Raw genomic sequence first — 12494 nt, 5'->3', positions numbered from 1 at the left:
CACTAAAGTTCAGAGAGATAAAAGATTTGATAAGAGATTCGTTAGAATCAGAGCTTAACGAAGCGGATCCGAAACGGACGAGCTGTCAGAACAAAACCCTGAAAACAGATAAACTTTAAAAAATGTGTCAGACGTGAATAATAACGTCAACGAATACCTGAAGACCCTTCATACTCAGAGCCAGACCGCTCACTGACTGCTGTGTGTTTATTTAAATCGGGTGCTGATGGCGTCTTCTTCTTCTTCTTCTGCAGTGTAAAGTTTACCTGGTGGAGGACGTGCTGATGGACTTCCTGTTGGGGATTCTGGAGGGAGGAGGGTCAGTAGATGAACATCCGCTCATCCAGCAGCTCCTGGACCTCTTCTGGCTCCTCATGGAGGTAATTAGTTAATGCTTTAGTTATTTAACGAGGCTGATTGACTGATGTTAATTAACAATCCGAGCCTCTCTGTCTCTGCAGGACTACGAGGTGAACGAGTGTCTGAAGCAGCTGATGATGTCCCTGCTGAGGGCGTACCGTTTCTCCCCCATCATCCCCGACCTCGGCTTCCAGGTGGGACTGAAGTGAAGTCGAGTCGCTCGTTGAACCAGCAGGACTCACTGTCAATAAATCAAACTCCTGGTTTCTGTCTGTAAACAGAGGAAACGCATCAGTTCATATGAATGTGAAACACATGATAATGTAGAGAGACTGGTTAGTGTTAGCTTGATGCTAACAGAGACCGGCGTCTTCCGGTTGTATCATATGACTGGTGATGTTATATATGTATATATGTATATATATATATATTTGTCCATACATATGTTTTAGTTTGTATCTACCTGTTTCAGATCCACTACCTGCGTCTGACCACGGCCATCCTGCGTCATGAGAAGTCCAGGAAATACCTGCTGAGCAACGTCTTATATCCTTCTGTTGCTACTGAGGTCTGCTAGAATGACCTTCATCACTGTCACTTCCTAGATAAAGAAGATCTGAATAGTTTGATAGTTTGAACATGTCATCAGTGTTCATAAACATGAAGGAAACATCAGGCAGTCAATGTTTAAACACCAGTTAATGTTAGTAGTCGTATAAGAGGACATTAAACTATAACAACAGAAGAAAACTGTCAAAAGCAACTTAAACCTTGAGATTATTATTTTACATTAAATAGCAAAACTATGAACTTGGGAATAAACCCAGTAAACTAAACACAGAGTGAGACTCAAAACCCTAGGGGTCGGGCCCCTCCAAAGGCAGATGTAATTAAGGAGATATAACAAGTCTTCTCTCTGCAGCGGCGGAAGAAGTACTCACATACTTTAGTGCAGTAAAAGCACTAGTACAGCAGTGTACAAATACTCCATTACAAGTAAAAGTCCTGCATGAAAAATCCTCCTACAGTAAAAGTACATAAGTATTATGAGCTTGATGTAGTTAAAGTATTGCAGTAAAAGTACATAAGTATTATGAGCTTGATGTAGTTAAAGTATTGCAGTAAAAGTACATAAGTATTATGAGCTTGATGTAGTTAAAGTATTGCAGTAAAAGTACATAAGTATTATGAGCTTGATGTAGTTAAAGTATTGCAGTAAAAGTACATAAGTATTATGAGCTTGATGTAGTTAAAGTATTGCAGTAAAAGTACATAAGTATTATGAGCTTGATGTAGTGAAAGTATTGCAGTAAAAGTACATAAGTATTATGAGCTTGATGTAGTTAAAGTATTGCAGTAAAAGTACATAAGTATTATGAGCTTGATGTAGTTAAAGTATTGCAGTAAAAGTACATAAGTATTATGAGCTTGATGTAGTTAAAGTATTGCAGTAAAAGTAGTGGTTTGGTCCCTCTGACTGATATATTATTATATATGACATCATTAGATTATTAATAGTGAAGCATCAGTGTTAGAGCAGCATGTTACTGTTGTAGCTGCTGGAGGTGGAGCTAGTTTACACTACTTTATATACAGTTAGCTAGTTTAGTCCAGTGGTTCCCAACCTAGGGGTCGGGCCCCTCCAAAGGGTCAGCAGATAAATCTGAGGGGTGGTGAGATGATTAATGGGAGAGGAAAGAAGAAAAAACAAAGTTCTTTGTCTCTAATCTTTGATTTTTGCTGAAATATTGGATCATTTGAACATTTATTGAAATGAAAGCATGTGAGAAGTTTAGAGGGAAAAATCACTATTTGGTGGAGCTGTTAACAACTCATAGACATGTGAAATGTGACCCCGACTACACACTGCTTTTTGTAAGACGTCAAAAGACAAAAAGGTTGGAAACCACTGGTTTCATCTTTAACAATGTGTTGTATTTTAAAAGCTTGTTATATTATCCATTGTGTCAAATCTTCATCTGAAAAGTAACTAAAGCTGTCAAATAAATGTAGTGGAGTAGAAAGTACAATATTTCCCTCTGAAATGTAGAAAGTAGCAGCACATAGAAATACTCAAGTACAAATACCTCAAAACTGAACTTAGTTACTTTGCAGGAACAGTTGTTTCCTTAACAGACGTCTACGTTCGATGTTCTTCGCTCGGTCGTGTTTTTTTACGTGAAGACTCCTCTGAGAGTGAAGGAGGCGGGGCTAGAGGAGCTCATCCCGACCACCTGGTGGCCGACGCACTTCGACAAGGAGGTAAAAGCTCCGACTGAACATGTGATCTAGATAACAGCAGGAACACATGTCGCAGCTCTAATCTGCAGTAATAAATCAAACTCACACATTTATTCATTCCCGCAGTAGAGACTCACATAGACTGTGTATGGTATACTTGGACATTTTAACAGCTGTATTACTCCTCAGTTGTTTCTTGATGTTACAACATGTTATTTACCTGCAGGGGTCTGTTACTGTAGAGGGATTGGGAGGATATTCCGGCCGGCAGGCGGCCATCTTGGTGTTGAGAAATTTGTGTTGCAGTTACAAAGGCTGGCCAGCGGATGGCAGCGTATGTGATGATACACTAAAGTCCACTGTGTTGGCTGATGTGCAACTATACTATTAAAACCCCATGCATATATAAGAACAGTAACTCTTCCACTATACTGAGGAATACAGCAGGAAGTAGCTTTTGTTCAGGCCTCTGATTGGCCGCCTGTTGGTTGTGCTTGTGATGACGGAGTCTTAAATACTGGTGTACGTGTGGACTCAGCCGTACGACGGTTTATGAAAGCATCAGTGCGTTTTGGTTGTGTTGCGGAGGCATAAAAACACAAACACTGATTGGCTGAATGTCTCTCGTCGTCTCTCAGGGGAAAGACGAGCGGGAGCCCAAAGAGGAAAGTGCAGACGAGCGACTGAGACGTCGAGCCTACGAGAGAGGCTGCCAGAGGCTCAAGAAGAGGATCGAAGGTCAGACTTAACTTTATGTTTCCTTTAATTTGAGCAGGTGAGTTTTATTAAAGACACTTACTGAACAGTAACAGTAAGTAGTGAAACCACATTTACAGCCGTCCAGTGAACAGCAGCTGAAGTCCCAGTTAGATGTAATATTAAAATGATAATAAATATAAAGCTGCTGCTCTCTGAGATGCATTCAAGTGTCTCAGCTGAACTCCTTGTTCTCATCGTAGTGGTGGAAGAGCTGCAGGTCCAGATCCTGAGGCTGCTGCTCAACAACAAGGACAAAACTACAGTAAGTACAGCTGGTATTATTCAAAGAGGACACATATATTTATCTTCATGTCCTGCTCTGATGTCAGTTTATTATTTATTATATATATATATATTAGAGAGTGGGAGCAGTCACCTGGCTGTCAGTACAGGGATCAGCCAATTAGAGAGCAGCGCTGCACCGTGTTATTGTGTGAATGCTTGGTTGGTGTCTGCCTGATTAAACAGTGAGATACTGATAAACAAACAACTGATTTAGTGAAATAACTCCACGCTGCACTGAGCAGGTCATTAAAGAGACCTCAGGAGGTTTTTCACTCGCTGTACTTTGGTTTTATTTAGTCTTTTTGTCTTTTGACTTGACGTTTAATCCCAAACAGCTCGGCTGATGAACTCCGTTCTGCCTCAGTGTGTCGTATAGTGTGTATGATGTCTGTCACGGGGAAGGTGTTTGTCTCTCTTCGTCTCTTTCAGGGGGAAGCTTCTCGATACATCTTCCTGAATAAGTTCAGGAAGTTTCTCCAAGAAAACGCCAGCAACAGAGGGGTGAGGAGCAGAATGCATGATGGTTACACACACACACACACACAAGCTCAAGCAGCAGACAAACGTAGTGACGTCTGACTATAAAACACTTTTTACAGATGCACCAATATGGAATTTCATGGCTAATAATAATAATAATAATAATAATAATAATAAGTTTATTTAGTATAGCACCTTTCATAGAAATGAAATTCACAAAGTGCTTCACAGGAATAAGAGTTGAAAATAAGACCATAAAAACATACAAAGAGTAAAATTTACATCATTCACATCACACACACAGCAATCAGACAACTCAAGAAGACACACAAGCCAATTTAAAAAGATGGTCTTTAATAGTTGTTTAAAGACTGCGGATATACATATATATATATATATGTATATATGTATATATATGTGTATATATATATATATATATATATATATATATATATATATATATATATATGAATGTTCTTCACATGTGTGATCACAGAATGACAGCAGAGTTTAACTGATGTACAACTGTTACAGCCCCAGATATCAGTCTGAACATGCACAAATACCTTCTCATATGTGTGTGTGTGTGTGTGTGTGTGTGTGTGTGTGTGTGTGTGTGTGTGTGTGTGTGTGTGTGTGTGTGTGTGAGCAGCACCCCACAGCGCTGTGCCCTCCTGAGTACATGGTGTGTTTCCTCCACCGGCTCATCACGGCGGTGAGGTCGTGCTGGGACGAAGGCAACAGGAAGAGTCCCGGCAGCATCAGCAGTGAAGGTACAGCAGCAGCAGAGAAGAAGAAGAAGATCTGACTTTAATTCATACGGTGAAGCTCAAAGCTTCCAGCTGTGTTTCATCTGCTGGTGGATTCACTTCCTCAGAGGAGACGTCAGTAACACTGAGATAAATGACATTATAGATTCACTCCAGTAGATCAGAGGATCAGCTGATGGTTGTGTCCGCTGTGAGTCGAGGTGTCAGCAGTTTAACTTGTTTAACTGGTCAAACAGGAGCAGGAGAACCAGGCTGCTGTCCAGCTTTACTCTGGTCACGAAGATACGGAAGCGCAGCGAAGCTGTGACTGAGCACCAGCTTATTCTTTTATGATACTTCAGTAAACACGGTTTTTAAAACACCTTCTGTTAACAGATTTAGCAGCGTTTGAATCCAGGTTTGAAATGGAGTGAAGCCCACTGATGGCACACGAGCAGTAGTCGAACGCCTCACAATCACCCACAATGCAACGCTGTCCTGTAGCCGCCGTCGCCAAAGCTGACAAAAAAAACTTTATTTCTCAGAATCGAAGGAGAAATTATTGAAACATGAACGTTAACCTGTCGTATTGAGTTATCAAGGACACGTTGGTATTTTTGTGTGAAATATTAAAGATATCAGTAAAAGAAAACTTGAACATGGCGGGTCGTCTGTCAGCCAATCACAGAGCTGCAAATTCATCCCTGCGTGCGGCTCTAAAATCTACAAATAACAACTCAGATAACTACACAACGCAGAGACAACCGTGGTTTCAATGATAGCAGCGTCTCCATAGCAACCACCATAGCAACCACCATAGCAACGATAGGAAGCCTGGAAACATCTTCAACATAATTAACAAACTAAACATCATATATTCACAGAACCAAGATTACGAAAATAAAATTCACATTTCTTCCTAGAAAGATTCTCAAAACGCATTTTTGTGCTAAAACTATCTTTAAAATATTGTCCACTGAGAATAAAAGGAATGGCAGCCATGGAGTCATGTGACACGTGTCTGATTAGAGGCTCCAGCAGCATCTCTGAAATAAATGTGTGATAACAGCGAACCCAGTCGAGCAGCACTGGCTCGTATATGTGGGACAGATGTGTGATGAGAACATCTGGTAACAGTCACATCAGCTGCATAAACACTCTGCTAACTGTGTTTATGTTGAAATAAAGTAAAATCTACCTGAGACTCATCGTAATGAAAGACGACTAATACTGTTTTATTCTAATAACTTGTAGAAACTTGAGGAGATAAAATACAGTAAATCACAATAAATAAAGCAAAAATTAGAGAAAAGCTTGAAAACAACAACTCTTATTTTTAATGTCAGAAATATGTTGTTTTTTTTTCTGTTGTCATCTCCCGACCCTTTAGATTAATCCAGCGACCCTTGTTAGGGTCCCGACCCCTAGATTGGGAACCGTTGCTGCTCCTGTAGATCTGTAATCAGATGATAAAGACTTTTCAAGTTATCAGACGTTTTTCTTTTAAACTGTTACTTAATAATTTCTACATATTGATCACTGACGTCTTCATATTCGAGGGCTGAGATGCTGCGTGTCATGAGTAGCTGTCGTCTCTTTACGGTGACGCTGGAGTGAGAACGTCTCTCTCTGGCAGTGCCGTCAGCCAATCACAGAGCTCCCTCTGTCTTGTCTTTACGACCCGTGCGTCCTAACTCTTCCTCTTGTCCTGTATCTTCTCTCTGCAGACGCCTACGTCCCTCCGCAGCTCTTCTATAACGGGAAGGTGGATTACTTTGACCTGCAGCGGCTGGGCGGACTCCTCTCACACCTGAAGAAGACTCTCAAAGGTTTGTTTTGTCTTTGGACTCCAGGTGTCTGTTACCTGATCAGAAACATGGAGGAGACTTTAAATGCTGTTATTGAACCAGATGTGACTGGATATCAGCATCGAGTACAGAATCGATTAATTAAGGACCGAGCCCAAAGGCAGAAGACCCTATTGTTTTTCATTTGTTTGTTTGTTTCTTTCTTTATTATTACACCACTTAAACCCTTAATTTCACCCCCTAAACATGCTCAAATCTCAGCAAATTTGGCACGCACATCAGGTGATAAATTTGATAAAATGTAAAAATTAACCCCTAAAGTGCCAAAATGTGCTCTCTAGTGCCACTTATGCAACTAAAATGGCCGCCACGGCCTGTAGGAATGTTGTAGAGAGATCAAACCAAAACTCAATTATTCATCTCATCAAGACCTACTAATCATACACTGACACCCCTGACCTAAATCCAACAGGAAGTCTGCAATTAGCCTTTCAAAATAAGACTTAGCAGCACTTGTTGTATAAAAAACAAGTTTTATTTCATGGTTTCAGTCCTGTAAATATATAAATAATGTTTTGGAGCAGCAGCAGCTGTTTGCAGACCGACCTGCTGCTGTCAGAGTGAGGAAGTGAAGCTGGCTGTGTGATTGTGATTGTCAGCAGATGTGGGAGGCAGCTGTGTAATGTGGATTGATATTCCCCGAACAGACTCGGCGTACGAGCAATATGCTGTTCATTCAGTGCCGAAGAGCGAGAGGCACGGCGGGAATCAATCACCTGCTGCAGCTGGTCATTTATTTTGATTTTGAGATGCACCTCAGCTCTCAGAGAATATCTCAGTAACAAACACAGAGCTCTCAGAGAGTATCTCAGTAACAAACACAGAGCTCTCAGAGAGTATCTCAGTAACAAACACAGAGCTCTCAGAGAATATCTCAGTAACAAACACAGAGCTCTCAGAGAATATCCCAGTAACAAACACAGAGCTCTCAGAGAATATCCCAGTAACAAACACAGAGCTCTCAGAGAATATCCCAGTAACAAACAGAGCTCTCAGAGAATATCTCAGTAACAAACACAGAGCTTTCAGAGAATATCCCAGTAACACACACAGAGCTCTCAGAGAATATCCCAGTAACAAACACAGAGCTCTCAGAGAATATCCCAGTAACAAACACAGAGCTCTCAGAGAATATCCCAGTAACAAACAGAGCTTTCAGAGAATATCCCAGTAACAAACACAGAGCTCTCAGAGAATATCTCAGTAACAAACACAGAGCTCTCAGAAAATATCCCAGTAACAAACACAGAGCTCTCAGAGAATATCCCAGTAACAAACACAGAGCTCTCAGAGAATATCCCAGTAACAAACACAGAGCTCTCAGAGAATATCCCAGTAACAAACACAGAGCTCTCAGAGAATATCCCAGTAACAAACAGAGCTTTCAGAGAATATCTCAGTAACAAACACAGAGCTCTCTGAGAATATCCCAGTAACAAACACAGAGCTCTCCGAGAATATCCCAGTAACAAACACAGAGCTCTCAGAGAATATCCCAGTAACAAACACAGAGCTCTCAGAGAATATCCCAGTAACAAACAGAGCTTTCAGAGAATATCCCAGTAACAAACACAGAGCTCTCAGAGAATATCCCAGTAACAAACAGAGCTTTCAGAGAATATCCCAGTAACAAACACAGAGCTTTCAGAGAATATCTCAGTAACAAACACAGAGCTCTCAGAGAATATCCCAGTAACAAACAGAGCTTTCAGAGAATATCCCAGTAACAAACACAGAGCTCTCAGAGAATATCCCAGTAACAAACACAGAGCTCTCAGAGAATATCCCAGTAACAAACAGAGCTTTCAGAGAATATCCCAGTAACAAACAGAGCTCTCAGAGAATATCCCAGTAACAAACACAGAGCTTTCAGAGAATATCTCAGTAACAAACACAGAGCTCTCAGAAAATATCTCAGTAACAAACACAGAGCTCTCAGAGAGTATCTCAGTAACAAACACAGAGCTCTCAGAGAATATCCCAGTAACAAACACAGAGCTTTCAGAGAATATCCCAGTAACAAACAGAGCTCTCAGAGAATATCCCAGTAACAAACACAGAGCTTTCAGAGAATATCTCAGTAACAAACACAGAGCTCTCAGAAAATATCTCAGTAACAAACACAGAGCTCTCAGAGAGTATCTCAGTAACAAACACAGAGCTCTCAGAGAGTATCTCAGTAACAAACACAGAGCTTTCAGAGAATATCTCAGTAACAAACACAGAGCTCTCAGAGAATATCCCAGTAACAAACACAGAGCTCTCAGAGAATATCCCAGTAACAAACACAGAGCTCTCAGAGAATATCCCAGTAACAAACACAGAGCTCTCAGAGAATATCCCAGTAACAAACAGAGCTTTCAGAGAATATCCCAGTAACAAACACAGAGCTCTCAGAGAATATCCCAGTAACAAACACAGAGCTCTCAGAGAATATCCCAGTAACAAACACAGAGCTTTCAGAGAATATCTCAGTAACAAACACAGAGCTCTCAGAAAATATCTCAGTAACAAACACAGAGCTCTCAGAGAGTATCTCAGTAACAAACACAGAGCTCTCAGAGAATATCCCAGTAACAAACACAGAGCTTTCAGAGAATATCCCAGTAACAAACAGAGCTCTCAGAGAATATCCCAGTAACAAACACAGAGCTTTCAGAGAATATCTCAGTAACAAACACAGAGCTCTCAGAAAATATCTCAGTAACAAACACAGAGCTCTCAGAGAGTATCTCAGTAACAAACACAGAGCTCTCAGAGAGTATCTCAGTAACAAACACAGAGCTTTCAGAGAATATCTCAGTAACAAACACAGAGCTCTCAGAGAATATCTCAGTAACAAACACAGAGCTTTCAGAGAATATCCCAGTAACAAACACAGAGCTCTCAGAAAATATCTCAGTAACAAACAGAGCTCTCAGAAAATATCCCAGTAACAAACAGAGCTCTCAGAAAATATCCCAGTAACAAACACAGAGCTTTCAGAGAATATCTCAGTAACAAACACAGAGCTCTCAGAGAATATCTCAGTAACAAACACAGAGCTCTCAGAGAGTATCTCAGTAACAAACACAGAGCTCTCAGAGAGTATCTCAGTAACAAACACAGAGCTTTCAGAGAATATCTCAGTAACAAACACAGAGCTCTCAGAGAATATCTCAGTAACAAACACAGAGCTTTCAGAGAATATCTCAGTAACAAACACAGAGCTCTCAGAGAATATCCCAGTAACAAACACAGAGCTCTCAGAAAATATCTCAGTAACAAACACAGAGCTCTCAGAGAATATCCCAGTAACAAACACAGAGCTTTCAGAGAATATCCCAGTAACAAACAGAGCTCTCAGAAAATATCTCAGTAACAAACACAGAGCTCTCAGAGAATATCTCAGTAACAAACACAGAGCTCTCAGAGAATATCCCAGTAACAAACACAGAGCTTTCAGAGAATATCCCAGTAACAAACAGAGCTCTCAGAGAATATCTCAGTAACAAACACAGAGCTCTCAGAGAATATCCCAGTAACAAACACAGAGCTCTCAGAGCTTCCTGCTGCAGACTGTGACGTGAGAAGAATCTCCAATAAACGTCTCATTCAGTGTTTCATAGCTGGTTTTTATTTATTTATTTATTTATTTTTAATTGGTGATACTGTTAACGAGACATAGTGGAAAGGAAAAAATAAATAAATAAATAAAAGACACAAATCAAGCAAATAGACAAACAAAAATAATGACAAACAACAGCAGTGACAACATCATATTACAATGAAGAAGATAATAAACTTAGAGAGCAACTAAGCAATATGGATTGATTATGGGTGATAGAGAGCTAATAATTATAATAATAATAATAATAATAATAATGATATTAATAACAATACAACAATATATAGTAATAATGATAATAGTCTTGTTTGATAGTATCACTGTGGCAGCAGCAGAGGCAGTAAAATGGGTTAAATAATTAGATATTTATATTAATTTATATCAATTTATATCATTTTGAGTTTATATTAATTAAATTAGATTAATATGGCCATGGGGGGTGGAGCCAAACACACAGAGCCCAAGGAGGGGCCACAGCCCAGGGACCAGACCAGTTGAGATCAGTTGAGATCAGTTGAGACCAGCTGAGACCAGCCGAGCCCAGCCAAGACCAGTTGAGACCAGTTGAGACCAGCTGAGACCAGTTGAGACCAGTTGAGACCAGCTGAGACCAGCTGAGACCAGTTGAGACCAGCTGAGGGGTTTTCCTGTATTTCATCGCTGGTTTTATTGTCTTCAGCTCAGGTGATTCTTACATGAGGAATTTATTACAGAGATTATAATGATTAGTGTTGAAACCGTTGAAACCTGCCCCCCCCCCCCCCCCCCCCCCCCCCCCCTCTCCCTCTGCCCCCCCCCCCCCCCCCCCCCCCCCCCGCATAGATCCATGTGTATTTATTTGCTTCCCTCTCATCAGTATGTCCGTCCAGCCTTCCCGTCTCTTCCTGCGTGTCATCAGGCGTTGATTAACACCCCGTCGTTCAGCTCAGTAAATCACGCCGCCGTTCATCACTCACCAGCTGCTCCGCCATGTTGTCATCTGTCGCTAACTAAGCTTGACCTGGTTTATTGATTAGCTCCCTGATCAGTTTGATTGAACGGCTTCTGCATCTGCATAAAGAAGGAAATGAACCCGAGCAGCTTTCACTGGAAGAATTTGATTTGTTTGTTTGTTTGTTTGTTGGATCTCAGGCGTGTTTGTGTTTATTTATTTATTCAAATATATTAACAAACTACACAAGACGTCAACAGTCAGAATAAACATAAAGAGAACATAAAGAATATGTAGATGAATTCATACATCCACAACTTTCACTTTATCCTCTTTCAGACTAAATTTCGCTGCATCTTTTCTGGCTGCTGTTTGATTTTAATAATGTCCAACCTCATAAATTCAGCAGCGTCTTTCACACAACACTGTTTTATAATTTATTAAAGAATATTACTAAGCTCAGAGCTTTATGTGTCAGAGATGCAGAGCAGCTTCTATGGTCAGTGTCTGAAGTCTCTGCTCTGGTTTCCATTTAGTTTCAGGATGAAGGTTCTTGTTGTGTATAAATGTGTTTATAGATCTTTGTCTCTGACTCTCTGCTGCTCCGCTGGAACAAAAACTGAAACAAAACACATTCAGTGAAGCTTTCTGTACTTCTGTAGTAGAGCGCTGTGACTCACTGATGTGTTTTTAATCAGATATATCAGCTTTGATACAAACACAGTACCGGTCAGCAGATCAGTTCATCGTTGGTTTGGATCCAGAAATTCAGCAGAATGATCCTTTTTAAAGAGATAAATGTGATAAATTAAGCAAAGAATGATCATTGAGGAGTCTTGGAGTGTTGGTGTTTATTTGAGATGAGATGGGAACTAAACAACAGTACAGGTAAGTTTGGGTTTGAGGTCGAATCTCATAAAAAACAGAATCAGAAGTTAAAGTTCCACAGAAAACTAGTTTTCAGCTGATCAGCAGCAGCAGCAGCATCACGCTGACCTCCACACACTCACATCATGTCTTATCCAATGTGTTTTCACTGATTGGAAGATCAAACTTTGGCCGGAGCATTAAAGCAGGTTTATTGATCTGGAATTGGACTCGCTGAGACGTTTGCTGTGTGTGGAGAATAAAGTGTTTGTTTACTGGCGGAGAGATAAACAGACTTTATTTCAGCAGAATAAGTGTAGAAGCTTGTTGGAGGTGAAGGAGGTGGA

At 40.5% G+C, this 12494-nt stretch overlaps 1 protein-coding gene across 3 annotated transcripts in view; it reads left to right on the top strand.

Moving 5' to 3' along the window:
* LOC121893697 (E3 ubiquitin-protein ligase RNF123) overlaps window positions 1-12494 on the top strand; it is a 159015-nt gene that overhangs the window by 19165 nt on the left and 127356 nt on the right. For all 3 annotated transcript variants that reach the window (XM_042405646.1, XM_042405648.1, XM_042405647.1), the window contains exons 13-21: window positions 255-380; window positions 462-554; window positions 833-906; window positions 2505-2622; window positions 3240-3339; window positions 3561-3622; window positions 4075-4146; window positions 4778-4898; window positions 6602-6703. In XM_042405646.1, coding sequence (XP_042261580.1) covers window positions 255-380; window positions 462-554; window positions 833-906; window positions 2505-2622; window positions 3240-3339; window positions 3561-3622; window positions 4075-4146; window positions 4778-4898; window positions 6602-6703 — 868 coding nt within the window. The remainder of the gene's footprint in view (window positions 1-254; window positions 381-461; window positions 555-832; window positions 907-2504; window positions 2623-3239; window positions 3340-3560; window positions 3623-4074; window positions 4147-4777; window positions 4899-6601; window positions 6704-12494) is intronic.

This window comes from Thunnus maccoyii, chromosome 3 (genome assembly GCF_910596095.1).
Source record: "Thunnus maccoyii chromosome 3, fThuMac1.1, whole genome shotgun sequence".
In the NCBI taxonomy this organism is placed as follows: domain Eukaryota; kingdom Metazoa; phylum Chordata; class Actinopteri; order Scombriformes; family Scombridae; genus Thunnus; species Thunnus maccoyii.
This window is presented reverse-complemented; position numbering and strand designations above follow the sequence as displayed.